Below are 20,076 nucleotides of genomic sequence, written 5' to 3'. Positions count from 1 at the left end.
TCAAATCAAATTGTCAAATGTTATATCTTATTAACATAGGCTTTAAATGGTTGATTTATTAAAAAAACCGTTAAAACAAAATTTTGATCGTCGAAATGTTAGTGGAATAAGGGACTCACTTATTAAAATTAATTAAAAATAAATTTGATGTTAATGTCAAATTTGACTCCTGTTCACAAAAATTTCAAATTCAGTTAACAAACAATACTGATTGGAAAATATTTTTATGTCAAATATGTACAGTGACATCTCTACTTAGAATTTGACATCTTCTTTGGATATGCTCTTAACATTTTTCTTGAATAAAATATATTTTCATAAATAAAAAAAGAAAATGCGTGCTGACACACCCCGACCCAGAAAGTCCACTTGGACCCTGAATCGAGCTGTGCTGGCCGACACCTGGAAGGTGACGAAGCCATAAAATGTGATAGTGTATAAAAAGTGAATAAATTTGAATCTAAAAGTGTCTAAGTACCAGAGTGCGCTACGAGTGGGAGCGAACTCATTTCACACGCGATGTCAGAGCATAAGTAAGGTACAGTAGTATGGGTAAGAATCATACCCTCAAAAATATCCATTAATACTAAGATTCACCACAGATTGTTGTCGATACAAACTCAGCAGCTAAAACCTGGAGGGCACCAAACAGAAGGTGTGAGTAAGCAATAAAACCAAGCTTCCCAAAGTTATTACCTCTCTAAAAGTAATGCCCTAATGTAAAACCCGTATCGTTTTCCATAAGACAGTACAACATATATACATATATCCAAACCATACTCAGAAATGACCAAAACCACGGTTTGCCATTAACTCCACCATACATTAATAAGTAGGCCAAATGAACTAAATCAATACAAAGTGATATATCAGTCAGAGTCATCTAAAATGACATGTACAACTTATCCGTATCTCATCAATCATGGCTAGCATATAAGTCGGAGTCACCTCTAGTGACCTGTACGACTTATCCATATCTCATCAATCCTGGCTAGCATATAAGTCGGAGTCACCTCTAGTGACCTGTACGACTTATCCATATCTCATCAATCCTGGCTAGCATATAAGTCGGAGTCACCTATAGTGACCTGTACGACTTATCCATATCTCATCAATCCTGGCTAGCATATAAGTCGGAGTCACCTATAGTGACCTGTACGACTTATCCATATCTCATCAATCTTGGCTAGCATATAAGTCGGAGTCACCTATAGTGACCTGTACGACTTATCCATATCTCATCAATCCTGGCTAGCATATAGCTCAATAAGTATACCTGCACACGAGTCGGAACCACCTAAAGTGGTCTGTACGACAGGACTGGGTGTAAATAAATAAGCTCAAGTGCTACGATCACGTGAAGACTGGGCGAATAATCGCGGGTCACCTACGAGTCGGAACCACCTAAAGTGGTCTGTACGACAGGACTGTGCACCTACCTTGAATCCAAGGTGAGCATAAGGTGCGGGAGGTGAACATCACGTGAAGGACTGTGCCCTGGCCACGGGCGGGAGCACTAACACCGGGGTGCAGGTTTATGAGCTCTCAATGCATCTCAATATAACATGTGCAACACATGGCAACCAGTACGACAGTATCGAAGTTGCCTAACACATAACTGTAGTCATGTTATAACGCAATCGATTCAACTAGTACCATAAACTCACCTGAACTTACCTGGGTGTCCTGAGTTCACCTTTGCACTTGAAAGCATTCCCAATAATTATATGCAAGTAATATACATATTGATATACTATGATGCAAACTAATACTCAACCATGTCGTAGCATGTTCAATTATAAACAATACAGTGAGAAGTGTACAATCAATAACGCATTACTCCCAAACTACTTATTTTCAGGGATAATTATCCATGACGACCCAATTAACACTAATTTAGCTAACTAATTCATAAAACTAAAACTTGCCTTTACCAATTTCCTTCGCCTTACTCAATTTCCCAAGCAAGGCTTTGGTCTCAAATATTTTATGGCTGCATCTAACGTCTCGTTAGACTGCCTACGTACCCTAAATAGGGATCAAGCCATTCGTAGTTCATAACGTACTTCAAGCATTCACAATAATTAAATATGAAAGTAATATACCTAATCAATTTAAAAGTGTCGATAGAAGTCTCAATAATATGTACGATAAAAAGGAAAAGATCCACTTACTTGGAGTCCACGCTATGATTCTCTAGCGCACACATCGAGGCGTCCTGAATGATTGGTCCCTGTGACCAATTATCAAATCACATCTCAGAACTCTTATCCGAAGAGTACGTAATTCACATAAAACACAACCTCAACGACATTCTAAAATAGTTTGATACCCATTGACCACAAGTCAACCGTCGATCAAAGATCGATGGTAGGGTTTACAACCCTGTATAACTTGACCCGGAAGATCCGTATATCAGATTTCCAATCCGCAACTCCCAACGATCCACAATATGTTTCAAGAATAACATACTAAAATTTCATTACGATCCAACGGTCAGATCTCCGCCAATTGCCTAAAACAAGTGGCCATGAACATTTATTTTACTAACTTACAAATCCAATTCAGGAAGATCCGTAAGTCGGATTCCCGATCTGTAAATTCCTATAATCTTTAAATATTACGTATTATAATATATCCCATTTTGGTGATGATCCAACGGTCGGATCATCGATTCACATTTTTATCAAGTAACGTATCGTAACGAATTTAGGTTCCAACTATCAACCTACGTCATTCAAATGACAAAACTGAATTCAAGACATTTGACATAGCCTAAAAATAGCATTGGCGGCCCACTGGCCACGCGCCGCCGCACGCGCCGCCGCGGGTGGCGGTCGGCTGCCCCGACTCGCCGGAAAATCCAACTATTTCCAAAAATTCTCAAACTTCACAGAAATGAAGATCTCAGTGAGTGGAGCAACTTTCATACCTGCCACGAAGTCCAAAAGTGGACGGAAGATGGTCAATTTTGCCCACGAAGCCGGCGGATGCCTAAAACTTCCCGACGTCGATTCGTCGTCTACGGTGGTCCAACGGGGTCAAGGTTGGTTGGGTTTTGCTCCTGGGATGATGGGCTACAAAGCCCAAGTGGTGGCATCGGCCATTGCTTTGCCGATTTGCCGGAAAATCGAAAAGGGTGGCCGGAGCACCATTGATTTTCGTCAACTTTCGTGGCCTCAAACCGCCTCATACCATGGTCAATCAAGGTGGTTCTTGGGTGGGTTTTGTAGAGGGGAATGAGAGCTTCAAGATGGTGGTGGTGGCATCGAAAAACTCCACCGGAGTTGGCCGGAATCGGCCTTGGAAGATGGTCTCGTGGTGGCGCGGGTATGGGTGCACGGGAAGCTCTCTTCCCCCTTTTTTTTTTTTTTTTTTTTTTTTTTTTTTCTTCTTTCGTTCTTTCCTCCCTCCGTTACTGATTTTGGGCTTCCCCCACAAAGTGGGGGTTTAATTTAAATACACACTAAACCTTGAATAACCAATTTCGAACGTCCGTAACTATACCGTTATAATCCGGACGCGCAAACGGTTTTCGCCTATACGTTCGTACCAAAGAGTACTACGAGGATATGCTTAAAGAATAAGTCCCACACCTCTCAAGTCGATGGTCAACGGAAGTCAAAATCCTTGCCTCTAGGGCAATTTAGTAAATTCACGCTTTTAAAATAAAATAAAAACGTAAAATTCGGAACGGGTTGTCACATTCTACCCACCTTAAGAAAATTTCGTCCTCGAAATTTAAAATCATCAGTCCAAAGTAGAATACTCAAAATTAAAGAGATATATGTATGTAAATACATACACGAGGAAGATACAAAGTGATGGCGACTACATAAAAGAGGATGACATTCCGTCATGATCGGAGCGTAGTGACTCTTCTTTCATGCCTCCAAATTCCTACTATCCTCTCATAAACGTGTTCAAAGCGTAACGCACTTCGAAATTAAGCATGTAATATTTTTGGGTCAAGCCCAAACAACCATTAACGAATTAAATAAGTAAATACAAATATTAACGTAGAATAATCTACTTGTTTACTTGCTTAACAACCCAACGAATAAGTTATTAATATTACGGTCTGCACCCCGCAAAACCGACAATTCACTGTTGTCTTGATAAGCAAGTAACAATTCCCGAGGGTGCAATATTACCATCTTGCCCCTCAATGGGAAATACACATGCCAGCCTCGATCGTACTCATTCACTACCTTCTGAGGCAACATCGTCAATAACATAAATTTTCTACATCACAATCTCAATCAAATATTTGTTCGCAATAATCTGCTGTAAATCACAAACTGCACATACAATATTTATATTATATTTCGAAGGATACCATACTCCTAAACAGGAATGTAACCGTAGTTACCCATAATTCTAACAAAAGTATGCGTTCATTAAATATGCGTTGTGCGTAAAATCTCCATACATCAACTCCAATGATATCATAGTTAACCTGAAATTGTAACCGTGGTTACAAGTGACTAAAATGGAGATAAGGATATACTGCAACCATGCTACTGGTGGGACAAACAAGATGCAACTCGTCCACAAAGGTCTGAGTAACTCATTTCAAACTAATCGTTAATCTAGGGATAGAAATGCAATCAGGAACAACTTCTAATACTCAAAACCTTCATAACGACTTCCAAAGGCTTGGAAGTGAAACATGTAACACGATGAAATATAAATACACCAAGATGATAATCTTGTCAGGTTTCTGTTTGCTGAAATTGGTATAAAAGTCTAGGAGTAGTTTTCTCAAAAAGTCATCGTCCTCTGGACGCACTTAGAAAATTGTAGTTGTCCAGAAAATTTTGAACTCTATAACCTCAATATCCTCACAACATTAATCAAGGGCAAGGTCCATCTAGAGTGAGGATTCATTTAAAACACATCAAAGGAAGCCTCGATTTTATCTCTTCCCTACTTCCACATTTGGTCACGTCACAAAGAGAACTTCTAGATCACATCACCCGAAGAGGTTGACTACATCCCACTTCTATCTTAGTGGTCTTCACAAGTGTCTTATTGTTGAAATTTCAACACCCATTTTCAGGAAATAACTATTGCCAATACTTCAATTTTTTTGAGCAAGAAGAATATTGTTTTCTACTTAAGTAAACAACCACCAATTGGAACATCATATAAGCGTATCATCGGTTTAGCATCACAATTAATGAATTTCACATTCTTTACATATACCACATATCTCGAACTGCGCATATAAAAAGATACTTCCCAATTAAATAGAAAAGGACAAGCTAGAAATGTGCGAGAGTAGATACACGATAGTGCACTCATAGATGCTGATTTAATTCTACTATTGCCTCAGACAGAACTTAGCTTGTTCCAAAATGTAAATGTAATAAAAAGTTCTAAGATCAATGAAGATTTGGACACACTTTTCTACATAAGAGTCCCAATCAATATTCCAATGAAATTAGAAATTGTTAATTCTAGGTCAGAAGTATGATGGTTCATCTTTAGCGGTTCTACCACCGAGAAACATAAGCGTTAACATACTAAGAAAGTCTGAATCCGAATTGACTTATCACATCAATCGACAATCATCATGCATCATCAAAATCTCCACCGAGAAGTGTCATTTAGCCTTCGAAATAAGGTGATGACTGTTGACTTTAGGTCAATGAATAAGATGATTCGTTTCAAACGATTCGAATCGTGAAAAGTAAAAGCAATACTCCGTCATGTTGCCATACCAACTTAACAATGTGGTGGTATCCGCGGTAGGATTTTTGGGATATGACGCCAAAAGTATACGTCCTCGAAATTTACAGTACTACTAACCAACTCTACGACACGAACTAAAAGGTCTTCACAGTTTCCTCGACACTTATAACAATCTAACAGTGAGATATCATCCCGCATTTCGATTCTAATGTCTATGGAAGTGATCGAGAGGTGGTTAGTCAAAGGGTTTTCGTTTACCTAAATAAGTGATAAGGTAAAACAACAATCATGAGTTTAACGTCCTATTGCAAAGCTTATTCCTAAGCTTCCACGATCCTAATTTATTCGGCTCAAGCGAAGTAGTTCATTGATCCTAGGAGGATTTGATGATTGCTTTTCGGATTTCTACAACTCCCAGGATATGACAACTTACATTCGCAAGCCTATTCTCACACATTTAATAAGTACAACTACGAAAGCAAAAATCTGGAATAGCGTTGATTGAAAAATCTCAATGCTAGAAAAAGACCTTGCTTAATATCTACTTTCAAAAAGACTTCATCGACAGTCGATCTTCCTCCTAAAGATCCAACATGAACACAAGTACGCTTGAAGATATTAGTGCTAATAGGGACCGAACAATAATTATCCCTCCGATGATCTTCCGCGGAATGTTACTAAGAAATCAAGATTAACTAAGATTTCCAATCTTTAAAGAATCAATACTAATGGCGGTAGGACAATGATAGAATTATTTGGTAATATCTCTGGCAATACATGATTATCAAAACATTTACTTAAGCCATCAACTTGCCTCACTTGTATACCTTTCCTCCACAAGGAAAATCTTCGTTTTAGTTCTATGGACATGGCCAAAATGATCATCTAAAATGTCGTGAACACAATATAATTGTCCAAAACTTAAGAAAAGTTAGCATATCTTTCCATATTCGACGAGGTGGCATCATTCGAACGTCAAACACAAAAACCAAGAGTGCTCACATCACGCGTGTGATGAACACAATACTGCCCAACATATGCTCTGATACCAAATTGTCACATCCCGGCCCGGGGCGGATCACTTCCCGGGCCCGCTTCACCACCGTAGCACGATATTGTCCGCTTTGGGCTTACCATTCCCTCACGGTTTTGTTTTTGGGAACTCATGAGCAACTTCCCAGTGGGTCACCCATCATGGGATTGCTCTAGCCCTCTTCTCGCTTAACTTCGGAGTTCCTACGGAACCCGAAGCCAGTGAGCTCCCAAAAGGCCTCGTGCTAGGTAGAGATGAGAATATACATTTAAGGATCAGTCCCCTGGGCGATGTGGGATGTCACACGTGCTCACACATGACTTGCATAAAACAATAATTATATAAACCATTAAACAACAGAGTAAGACTTAACACATAATAATATAACCCAAAGAATAAATGATAACCAATAAATTAACATATCTTGGAATTTGTCAGTTTTTGTTTCACAAATTTAAAATTGCAGGAGAAACATAACAAGAATGAAACAAGAGCATAAGATACACGCATACAACAATGTTCAAATTCTCATGCTTATTGAAACGAAAATTAAAAATTCTGATAAGTATCGAATTACCTCATTGTTAAGGTTTTTCTTTTAAGAACAATGCTTGACTACTTAAGGATGAGTAGAAAATCACAGAGTTTCGTGCTTATGATTAAATTATTCATATTATGAATCATTTGTAAATATCAACTCTGTAAAAATCGAATTAAAAGTCAATCTATTGTTATCAAATATGTAGTTCGTAATATTTTAATCAATTCGTTCATCTATTTTATACAGTTAGATAACTAAACGACATTAGTTTTAATTGATTTTTTTTTTGCAAAAGTGATATTTATAGAGAGGTTTGTAATATGAACGGTTCTTATCATTAACATAAAATTCTATGAATAAGTAACGTAAAGTTTTAAGCATGAACTCCTACTCATCCTTTAAATAGTTAATTATTGTTCTTCTTTTAAATTCATTGCGCTCATTCGGTTTAATATAAATTAGTATATAATATCTCTTTTAATAATACTATGATTCTTAGCAGGTGAAAAAAATGAAACTACCCTAAAAATTCAAAACTTACCTGCGACTTTGTGATAGTTAATCGTGTCTTTTAATCAAAACAGGACCGTGGGGCCGAACGTCAGCAATCAGCGCTCCTTTTTCAAAAGTCCAAGCCTAAAATTCAAGTAAAGCACAATGTTTCTCTCTCTAAACAGAAAATGACATCCACTTCCCCCAAAAAAAAAAAGAAAATGACGTAGATGATAATTTTGTAAATGAAACGAATTTGGAGAGTTTTTTTTTTTTATGTTTTTTTTTCAATTAACGGATATTCAAGCCTACATTATTAGAGAAAGGAGAAGAAAAAAGTAACTTTCAAAGAGAATGAGTTGTCGTTGTCACGTTTGGAGTATAATTGTAGTTGTTTAATCTAAATTGAGCGAGAATGTTTATATGTGTTTAATTTTGTTAAACTTTTAAAAATTAGTCGTTCTTTAAACTTATTTTATTTTAAAAATTAAGATTATTAAAGATATTTTAGGAAATATATGAGAAGATAGTAATTGTCTTTCAAATTATTTTACGGTGAATGAAAATTAAAAAAATATAAGATGGGTAAGAAAATAATACGGATACAGCAGCACCTAGCTTTGCAAACAAGCCTCCGTTTTAAAAGCCATTTTCTCTGTCACAAACAAACACAACAGAATCAAAAACAAAAACGAGAAAACACTCGCTTTTGTCAACACATCCAACAAACCCCCATTTCCCTCGTCTTCTTCTACCTGCCCATATATCTCCCAATCGCCACCGTCACTCCTCTTTTTCCACCACCGCAATCCGACGGTCATCTTCTTTTTTCCGATCAACCCATTTATTCTCCGATTGCTAGAAAAGAAACAATTCATTCTTCGACATTTCTGATTAGCCCTAATTTGTACGGTCAGTTCTGTCCATTTCTTTATCGAATTTGAATTCGAATTCGAATTCAAACCCTAGCGTTGCAAAACCCCCCGAAAGATATCAAAGAATTCAAATTTCCGGTGATTTTTCATCTGGGTCGATGGCGGATCTCGAAAATAGGGTCGAATTGGCGGGTAAGTCCAAACCCACCTACTTCTTCAATCGATCGCTTACCATGTACCCAACCACCATGGATGCCCCCAAAAAGCCCCATTTGCAGGCCTCCATCGATCACCACACCAATTCTTTCAAGAAATTCTACAATTCAATCGAGACGGTGCGGTCCGCCAGCAGCTCCTTCAAAGGGAAGGTCAAGAAGCTCTGCAATTTCTTCGAATCGGAGAAACCCGTGTCTCGAAACCCCGATGAATCGCAATCCCTGACGGTCAAGCTAAGACCGTCGAAATCAATGGCCATGCCAAAATCCATGGCGCCCGATTTCCGGATCCTGTCAATTTGGCTGCCGGGCACCGATGATCGGATTGTGGTGTATTTCACGAGTTTGAGAGGAATTCGGAGGACATATGAAGATTGTTATGCTGTGAGGATGATATTCAGAGGGTTTGGGGTTTGGGTCGATGAGAGAGACATATCAATGGATTCGGCTTATCGAAAAGAGTTGCAGAGCGTTTTGGGTGAGAAGAATGTGAGTTTGCCACAAGTATTTATAAGGGGAAAGTATGTGGGAGGTGCTGAGGTGATCAAACAGCTGTTTGAAACCGGTGAATTGGCAAAAATTCTTCAAGGGATTCCCACTCGGAAACCCGGGTATGTGTGCGAAGGTTGTGGGGATGCACGGTTCTTGCCCTGCGTGAATTGCAGTGGGAGTAGGAAGGTGTTCGATGAAGATGAAGGAATGCTGAAGAGGTGCTCCGAATGCAATGAAAACGGTTTGATTCGGTGTCCCGATTGCAGTTGTTAAATTGTCAAATGCCAGTTTACCCCATAATCTAGACGCTCCTCTGTTCATGAATAAATACTCGAGAATAGTTGATGGTAATGTTTCATGATTTGTGGTTTCTTTTTTGTTGGTTGATTGTGCATCTGTGGGGAATGGATGTTCATTCACTCTTTGAACTGCATTTTGAATAACAGGGTTTATTATCGAAATGCAAATTGGTATGGGTATGTCTGATTGTAATATACAGTGGGGCGAGGTGTTTCTGCCCTCCCAAATGCTAATGTAAATATTTAGTATTGTGCTATCATCGCAAGGGTTGCGATGACTGATGAAATGTATTGAGATTGGATTTATTTATGTCTTAATTATTTACTCTTGAATTTCTTTGGCATTTAATAAAATCTAGTGTACATGTATATGTGTTTTTTTTTTTTTTTAAATTTGTGGATGTGTTGATGATGTGATGATCTATACTAAATGGAATGAGGATTTGGCCTTTGTGTTTGGATTCCCATTTTATTGTGAATTTATTCACTCAGTTGCAATGGGTGTGATACAGAAAGAGTTTGAAATTACATAAATGTGCACACTAATCTCGCAGATATATGAGTCCAGATATCAGGGGTACTTATGTTGTTCTTAGACTGTCAATCAAAGACTGTAGAGAGAGTATGACACAAGAAATTACCTGTGTAGGGTAAGACTAGGGTGGTGTTTTTTTACCAGATTATTTCGCTATCAATCTTGAGCGTACGTTGAGAGTGGTTTTACTTGATTAGGGGTTTCGATTTTAGTAGATAACTGTATATGGTGTTACATTTACTTTGTGGTATGTGTATCTGTTATTTTCCATCTGAGATAATGGGTTTAAGCTAGGCTAGGGATTTGATCGGGATTTTCTTGCGAGTCTCAACCCCCTCCACCGATGACCTCGAACCGCACTTCTAATGAGCAAGAGGCCTTCAAGGACCGTTCTTCCCATACTGCTGTGTATGAAAAATCATGTAACAGTACTATGCTTTTGTTTAGGATATCCTGACTTCACAATTGTGCTTGTTGGAGTCTTTGTTATCTAATTTCTTTACCTGTTTACTCCATTCTGCGCATATTTCTGGCCGAGGTACGATTACTTTTCGTTCACCGGATTCCGTGGTTGTCATTTATAATTTAAGTTTGTTCATGACATGTATGCAACTGTAAATTTTGAGTGTTCATCTTATCTTATGTTCTTTGGTTTGCTGGCATTTAGAATATATCTTTTGGACATCCAAACTATGCTGGCATTTGGTTTGGATGTGCTTTTAAAATACTTGAAAACACTTTTGGTAAAAATATTTTTATAAACAATCATTAGTAAAATTCTTAGTAAATTCTGGAAAAATACTTAAAGTGCTTTTGGAACCTCAAAACATTTTCTTTAAATGAGCTTTTACTCATTTTAAAATTGGACCCTCAAAACTCTTTTACTTCTCTTTCCTTTTTTTCTCTCCTTCCTTTTCCTACACTTTCCCTCCCTCCCTCCATCGGAACCAGTAAGGCTGGTGAACTTGCCGGCCTCCGAAAATGCTACGTATTTTCCCCATGAATTTTAACTTCTAGATCTACCAGTATGTTTTTTGAGATGGAAGATAATTTTTCTACGCCCATGGTTACATTGAGGGAGGGGGAATCAAAGGATCTAAGTGCAGTTCAAATGCAAATGATGTTCACTACTTAAATTACAAGCTACAAAATTTAGATATTTGTCCTCTTTAGAAATTTAGCGTAACTAGAATGTGGCTATGTAAGATCCCACACCGCCCAGGGATGAGGATCCTGTAAGCCTTATATGTATATTCTCATATCTACCTAGCACGAGGCCTTTTGGGAACTCACTGGCTTCGGGTTCCATCGGAACTTCGAAGTTAAACGAGTTTGCGCAAGAGCAATCCCAGGATGGGTGACTCACTGGGAAGTTCTCGTATTAGTTCCCAGAAACAAAATCGTGAGGGCGTCGTCGGGGTCCAAAGCGAACAATATCGTGCTACGGTGGAGTAGAGCCCGAAATGTGGTGGGGGCCCTGGTCAGGATGTGAGAATTTGGTATCAGAGCCAATCCCTGGCCGAAAATATGCCGACGAGAACGTCGGGCCCCTAACGAGGTGGATTGTAAGATCTCACACCGCCTAAGGGTGATGATCCTGTAAGCGTTATATGTATATTCTCATCTTTACCTAGCACGAGGCCTTTTAGAAACTCATTAGCTTCGAGTTCCATTGGAACTCTGAAATTAAGCGAGTTCGTGCGAGAGCAATCTCAGGATGGGTGACCTACTGAGAAGTTTTCTTGTGAGTTCCTAGAAACAAAACCGTGAGGGCGTGGTCGGGGCCCAAAGCAAACAATATTATGCTACGGCGGAGTCAAGCCTGGGATGTGGTGGGGGCCCGGACGCTATTAGTTAGTTTTGTGTTGTTTTTATAATTTCTAAATGTATGGATGATGGTGGTATTTATCTTGTTTTGTTTGTGCCTTTGGGGACTTCTTATCCGCTTTTGTATTTTTATTGTTTCTTTCCAATAAAAATTTGTTTCTTCATAGAATAAAAAAAAAATTACAAGCTACTAACGGTGATACGTGGACAACACTTCTTTCTTGCGTTTGATGAGCATATGGGCAACAATCTACGGGTTTTATTTTGGGTGTTCTATTTTGAGATTTTGTGTACAAACATTGAGTGTTGCATGATGATATTAACTTCTCACGAGAATTGCAATATGCCAAGAAAATGTGCTTCTTGTATTTTAGGCTATTGTTTAGATTCTTTCTAATATCACTCTTTTATGCTTTCATAAATTCTTCGAAGATGAAGAAGAATAGAGAATTATGAGTGTTTTGAGTTTGAGATTACGTGAGAATCTTAGGGCATGTTTACTCAACAAGAATGAGAAATGAACTGAACGTGAGAACTTAGAAATACGAAAAATAAGGCAAGCGGATCAGATCAATTAGCTCCCTTAATTGATGTGATTCTTGAATTTTATGTACTTTTGTTACTGATTATAAGGGAAAGATAAAACTTTTCTAATTCCTTGTTTGTTAATAAACATAGGAGAAGGTTAGCATCAACTTGTTCGATACGGTGACATATTTTGTTCAATTGAATAAAGATTTATTATCTAGACCCAACGTAACATCCTACCCTCATTCATGATTTGATAGAATTATCATTGTAAATAAGCCGTGTTAAAGCGTTTATCATTCTGCTCAAGCTTGACATAATTAACTTATTTTGAGCTCGAGTTAGGCTTAGCTTGCTTCTTATACAACTAAACTCTAGCCAACATAAAACATTCAAGCTTGATACCGAAATAAAACTGTTTTGAGCTATCTACTATAGTAAGTGGGTTCCGCCTTGTAACAAAATATCACAACCTGGGGACACATTTTAGTAATAAAATATGTCATGAAATTTTCAAACATAGTTTTTTAAGACGATCACGTAGTCGTTTATCTTTTTATTATTATTGTAACTTGGTAAGATGCTAGGGCTGCTACTGCCTGTGAGACCTGATTTCTCTCGTTAGTTCACCTTCAAGAATCGATTTTGTGCTGCTTATTTGGTGTAAATAAGTTGTAAAATAGGTTGTTTTTTGCTTTCTTCTCTGCTACTTTGCTGCTTCTGTCGAATTGCGACTTCATGAGCAAGTGAATGTGCGACTCTTCAAAAACAACCTTGTTGAATAAAATCTAGTTATGCATTTTCGTTTTAGGCCTCAGTTTGTATTGGGATGATTTTCAATTTAGTTTGAGTTGTTTGGTAAAAGGTAACAACTTCTCACGAACTTGAACGGTCAGATACACTAACGTTCATTGCTTGTTTCTTTGACAAGCCGAGCTTTAACTAATCAAACAAAGATTAAACCTAGTGAAAGTTCAAGTTGTTTCGAGCCGATTTACAATCCTAATTTTTCACGTTTTGAATGAATAACGATAGCAAAGTATTTAAATACAAGATTTTACACATCAGTTATATATAAAAGGAAATTGTTGCTATGAGAATCAAGTACGAATCCCTCTATATTATTTGGGTAGCACCATTTAAACACCAGTTTTTATCACGTATCCTTAATTAATTTTTGTCCATTGATCTTATTCAATGAATTCGATATAAGGCAAACAAGCTTCTAGAGTTGAATCTATACTGCTTTGGGAAGTTCCTCCTCCAATTCAGTGTCGTTAAATTTCCTTCTCCTTAATTATTTCGTACTTTTGTACACTTTTGTGTAGTTAGCCTGAAAATCCATACCAAATTCAAAGAATTTGCAACTATAGAAACTAAAGAAAACTAATGAAAGATGTTTGAAAATTTTGAGTTTTAACGATAAGGACAAAATAAAGGGTAAAATGAATAGTATCAGGTTTGACTTTTTAGTGTAAAAATATGGTTTTTCATTAAAGTGAACAGTACCGCGAGTTTTTCGTTAAAACTCACTTAAAAATTATTAGTGCTATTATTTCGCTTTTAAATTATTTTTATTATCTTCAGTTTGTGTTTTGTAGTTCGATTAATATTATGCTTAAATTGAAAATTGATTTTTGTTTCTTGGAGTTAGGTACATAGATGGATCCATATAGAGACCCGGGAGGTCTCGAGACCCTCTGGAAGCCTGAAGAAACACTTGTGATCGATGTTCGGGACCCTCCAACAATTTGGGCAGGTGCAGCGGACAGGCTAGTTGCCTCTATGGATGTGCATGCAATGCTTATAAAGAAGAAGAAGAGGTTTCTAATTTTTGTTATCCACCCTTTCTAGGGGTCTAGAAAACTCACAGAGGCATTTCAGCTTTCTCCTGGCCACAGTCAAGCAGACTCACTAGCTTGGAGCCCGGGACCTCCCTGTTTTTTGTATTTTAAGAGCTGAAATCTGCGCTCTTACCACTTGGTCACTTGATGTGGTTGATTAATTTTGATTATTCAATGAACCAAATTCAATAAAAAATACTGTTATGGAACCAAACTAGTCTAATATTTTTTTTTTTCGAACTTTTATCTTGAGAGTTAGGTATACTTTGGTTTTTAAATATACATCACAAATGTTTTTCTATATTATAAATAACATCTCAACGGAAAACTCGTGGACCCGCAATTCCAAAAGAGATTGAAAAACAAAGGTGTGCTAGCAACACATCATTTTTTACTTCTGATACATCATTGTTAATATTTTGTAAGTTAATCTTTTTAATTTATCTAATTCGATGATCGAAAATCTAAAAAACATACAAAAAAAATAAAAAAAGATGTTTGAATATCACGTCTCAAAAACAAAACAAACTTGTTCATTTATTATCCAGGGCGCTGCACTTGATACGGTACCCAGGGAAGGACCACTGTTGCCCCGCAGATTGTGCAGTGAGTATCCCTGTCTTTATTGCATGAAAAGATCCAATTGATATAGTGTCCAGGTTACAAGCACTGGGGAGTATTGCTTCCAACAGAAATTGTAATAATGTCAACTCCATCGGCAATAGCGCCATCAAAAAGCTCGAATACATAAATATTTTGAATCGGTGGTGTGAATTGGGTAGAGGGACGTCAGTGGGTGACAGTTGGTGTCAGTTTTTATTAACATATATTAATAGCTGTGTGTCATTGAGGGGTGTGTCGGTTTTAAGCGACGTGATCAGTAATTGCAGTGTGTCAGTGAGGAGTGTCTGTTTTAAGCGACGTGATCATTAAGTACAGTGTGTCAGTGAGATGTGTTGGAATTGCAGTGTGTCAGTGAGATGTGTTGGAATTGCAGTGTGTCAGTGAGAGTGTCGGTTTTAAGCGACGTGATCATTAATTGCAGTGTGTCAGTGAGAAGTGTTTTAAGCGACGTGATCGTTAATTGCAGTGTGTCAGTGAGGGGTGTCGGTTGAGCAGACGAAATAATGAATTGGTAGAGAGATGTCAGTGGGTCACAGTTGGTGTCGGTTTTTGACGACCGACGGAAGGTTTTCTCCCGTAATAAAAGTCCTGTCATCCCCCATTTCCTCTGTGCGCCCCCTTTCTTTCCCTGCTTATTTTTCTTCAGTTCTCTCTCTCCTTCTGCTTCCAGGAGCCTTTGTCATGGATGAATATTCGAAGAACAACATTTTGAGGAACAACAATTTGAAGAGGAAGAGTTCGAAACTGGGTCGTTTTTAAATTATTTTTATTTATCTTCAATTTGTGTTTTGTAGTTTGGCTAATTCCCTCTTCCCCGTGCGTCCATTTCTTCTCCAATTTCAGTCTTTCTCCTTCTCTTCTTAGTAACTTTTGCTATGGATCAACATATCGAAAATCAAATTTACGAGGAACTCCAATTCAAAGAAGAAGAGTTCGAATCTGGTTTATTTTTAAATTATTATTATTATTATTATTATTAATTTCAGTTTCTGTTTTGTTTTATTAACTAGTATTATGTTTCAATTGAAAATTAATTTTTGTTTCTTGATTTCTAATTGTTTGTTCTATATTAATAAGGGACACCTCAACAGAGACGTGGACCCTTAATTCCCAAATGGATAGAATAGCCTTGTTCATTTGATTCGTCTGGAAAATACATTAGTGATAATTATAGTGTTTTTTCAAAATATGTACCGGCAGAGTTAAAGATCACAGAAATCTTCGGTTCACAAGATATTGGCGTTTGATTAAGAAACATGACAATGAAGTTTTCTGGAATAGAATAAAGATATATATATATATATATATATTTTACTTGAAAATAGTAGAATAAGTTAATGATTATAATAATAATTAGTTAGTTTGAGTTTTTTTTTTTTTTTAATAAATTTAGAAAAGTATTGTTTTTCAAGAGCGAAAATGTCTATGATCCGTCACATGATGTTTCAGATTGCGGAGCATGAGCACAAAGAACATAGAAATAGTTAGAAAAAATTATTATACTAATAGAGCAGTCGATGAGTATTACAACCCTCCTCTTGATATGAATCTTGCATAGTGGATTGAGTTGCTGGCATATTACAATAAAGAAAAAACAAAGGTAAACGTTTTATGGTTTATTTTGTTACATCTTTAAATTTGTTCAATAAAGTCCCTTATTTTTTAGGAGATTGCCGAAAAAAATAAGATTAATCGGTAGTTGAAAACAATGGACTGTACAACTGGTTCAAAATCTTTTGCAAGAGTGCGATGAGAATATATATGAGTTGTACATTTAAAAAAAATGTAGTTAATTTTAAATTTATTTTATAGTTGTTACTAATTTTATTTTTAATGTTAAGTTTGCTTAAAATTGTTTGTTTTTTCATTGACTTATAATTAAAGCTGAATAAGCATGGGAAATAGATAGATCTTGTTTTTTTTTTTTTCGTCATTGTCATACACAAAAAAATAGAACTTGGATTGATGAAACATCTCAACGTATAGGGATTTTTTCGTGTTAATATTTCATTGTTATTAATTTTTAATATCTATAATTAATTTTTCTGTTTTATGATTGTTAAATTTTTATTTTTAAAAATTGTATTGCAAGAGAAGCATGGAGAGTAATATTTTATATTTGATTAAGTCTGACTAATTAGATAATGCTGAACTTAAGACCCGAGTTTATGTCGAGACGATGAGTCTTGAGAGTCATAATGGAGTCAAAGGATTTGGGCATGGAGTGACTCTCAGGACCTATTATCTCAACATAAACTCGGGTCCTAAGTTCATCATTGTCTTCTTGGCCAGACTCAATCAAAGATTGAATATTGCTCTCCATGGTTGCTTTGCAATATAATTTTTAGAAATAAAAATTCAATAATTATAAAATAGAAAAATAAACTATAGATATTAAAAATTAATAACAATGAAATATTAACAAGAAAAAATTAATTACCCCTGAGCGCTGAGATGTTTCATCAATCCAAGTTCTATCTTTTTGTGTATGACAATGATGAAAAAAAGAAATAGGATATGGCTACTTCCCATGCTTATTCCGCTTTAATTATATGTCAATGAAAAAACAAACAATTTTAAACAAACTTCATATTAAAAATAAAATTTCTAACAACTAGATAAATTTAAAATTAACTACATTTTAAAAAAAAAAAAAATGTATAACCCATGCATATTCTCGCCGCACTCTTGCAAAAGATTTTGAACCGGTTGTATGGTTCATTGTTTTCAACTGCCGATTAATCTTTATCTTTTTCGGCAATCTCCTGAAAAATAAGAGAATTTATTAGACAAATTTAAAGGTATAACAAAATAAACCATAAAATGTTTAACTTTGTTCTTTCTTTATTACAGTATGCCATCAACTCAACCCACTGTGTAGGATTCACATCAGGATGAGGGTTGTAGTGCTCATTGATTGCTCTATTAGTATACTATTTTTTTAATTTATTTCTATGCTTTTTGTGCACATGCTCCGCAATCTGAAGCATCATGTGGCGGATCATAGGCATTTTCGCCATATCTTCTTCTTGAAAAATAGTACTTCCTTAAATTAAAAAAAAAAAAAAAAAATCAAGCTAATTAATTATTATTATTATAATCACTGATTTATTATACTATTTTCAAGTAAAAAAAAAAAATCTATACCTTTATTCTATTCTAGAACACCTCCTTGTCATGTTCCTTAATCAAACGCCAGTCTCTCGTCAACGGAAGATTTCTGTGATCTCTAACCTCTGCCGCTACATATTTTGAAAAAGCACTAGAATTATCACTAATGCATTTTCCAAACGAATCAAATGAACAAGGTTGTTCTGTCCATTTGGGAATTGAGGGTCTGCGTCTCCGTTGAGATGTTCCTTACTAATACAGAACAAACAATTAAAAACCAAGAAACAAAAATCAATTTAAGCATGATACTAGTTAAAATACAAAACAGAAACTGAAATTAATAACAATAATAATTTAAAAATGAACCAGCTTTGAACTCTTCCTCTTCGAATTGGAGTTCCTTTGAATGTTGATCCATAGCAAAAATTACTAGAAGGAGAAGGAGAAAGACTGAAATCGGGGAAGAAAGGGACACAAAAGGAAGATGGAATTAAACAAAAGTGCTTGCACTGATGAAATGGGGAAGAAACGGAAATGAAAGCACGGATGAAATGGGGATGTTAGGGGTTTAAATATGGATAGTAAGTTGGCGTCGGTTAAAATCGACAGTAACTGTGCTGACATCGAATTAATTGTACGTGGCGCCGAATTAAATGAAACTTGTGTCAGTTTCAACTGACACGACATCTGACACACTTGATTGACAAGAATGTGGGGTCGAAATAAATAGAAGTCGCATCGGTTAAAATCAACACGTTGTCTAACACACTTGATTGAAATGCACGTGGCATTGAAATAAATGGAGCTTGCGTCGATTAAGACTGACATGATTTTTCGTTTGAGGGATTAGAAGAGGATTAGACAAGAAGAAAACTCATCCTTTCTAATCTATTATTTTGAGGAGGATTGAAATGGATAAATTTTCTTCATAAGTAATCCATCTGCTACGTTCTAAACTGTCATAATTTTTCATTTCTCACCTCAATATACCTTCAAATTAAGGAGTTATTCCTCCAATCCATTCCAATACAATCTTACAAACCAAACGAGCCCTAATGACCCTTTTGGTGGACCGGATCGGACGGGACATGAGCCATTAAATTGAATACGAGTCCATGCCGTTCATTGATGGGGTCAAAATATAATTTGGACGTACAAGATGGGTATCCTAGATACCAATATCGTAGATACGGTGGGATATGAAACCCATCCTCACGGGTTACGACTTACAAGCGAAGGATGCAAGGCTAGTGTTTCCTTAAGTAATTAACCATTGTTAGTTAATTAGAATGTTAGGAGAAACTAAATAGTTATTGGAGTCTCATTATTTACTACTTCACCATACTATGTATCATTGTATTCAACTTCAACACAGAATTATATAACCAATGAGTTAAAGCAAATAAAAATGAATTGTGATAGATTTTTACTTCGTTTTAGCGGTGTTTCTTTCGATTCTTGCAAAGCGGGAAGTCTTTTATCATTGCTTTCCACTAAGATCCATAAATTCTAATAATTACAAATGTAAAAATTAATATTTAACAAACAATATTAACTATTAGAGAGAGGGATAACAGAGGGCCTTTGACAAGGACTAGTAAATACTTTTAACCACTTGAAATACAAATTTCGTTTCACATTTTTAGTTTAGAGATTGATGTTAAATAACAAGATATTTGATTCAACAATTTTCATGTGAGTAGGAAAACTAATAAATCTGCATTTCCAGTAAATCTTTTGAGTATACGTAACCTAGTTATCTTCAAAGATATATACATATAACCAACTCACTACATTTTTCGTCAGCAACCAACCAAGAAATTATCGATGAAGAAATAGCCAAAAACTCCCTCTTTCCACTAGACTACTTCCCTATAAATTGAAGTTTCTTCCAAAATAATCTTAAGGTTTAATTTATTTTTTTGTCAATATTGTTCTTTTGATTATATGGTTGTTTTCTCAG

The 20,076-nt window shown here is 36.2% G+C and overlaps 1 protein-coding gene and 1 long non-coding RNA gene across 2 annotated transcripts; one reads left to right on the top strand and one right to left on the bottom strand.

The window, feature by feature from the left end:
• Positions 1-370: 370 nt before the first annotated feature.
• On the bottom strand, positions 371-7,027 carry LOC148695440 (uncharacterized). Its single transcript, XR_015963929.1, has 3 exons — positions 2,933-7,027; positions 2,175-2,233; positions 371-634 (listed from the first exon to the last, which is right to left on the bottom strand). It is a non-coding gene; the product is annotated as an uncharacterized LOC148695440 (long non-coding RNA).
• A 1,375-nt stretch (positions 7,028-8,402) lies between these two features.
• LOC137734664 (uncharacterized protein At5g39865) lies at positions 8,403-9,977 on the top strand. Its single transcript, XM_068473923.2, has one exon. The coding sequence runs from the start codon at positions 8,797-8,799 to the stop codon at positions 9,616-9,618; it is 822 nt and encodes a 273-aa protein (XP_068330024.2). The 5' UTR covers positions 8,403-8,796; the 3' UTR covers positions 9,619-9,977.
• Positions 9,978-20,076: the final 10,099 nt, after the last annotated feature.

This window comes from Pyrus communis, chromosome 7 (genome assembly GCF_041283825.1).
Source record: "Pyrus communis isolate YQ-2024b chromosome 7, ASM4128382v1, whole genome shotgun sequence".
NCBI classification, from domain to species: Eukaryota; Viridiplantae; Streptophyta; class Magnoliopsida; order Rosales; family Rosaceae; genus Pyrus; species Pyrus communis.
Note: the sequence above shows the minus strand (reverse complement) of the source record. Positions and strands in the feature narration are given on the sequence as shown.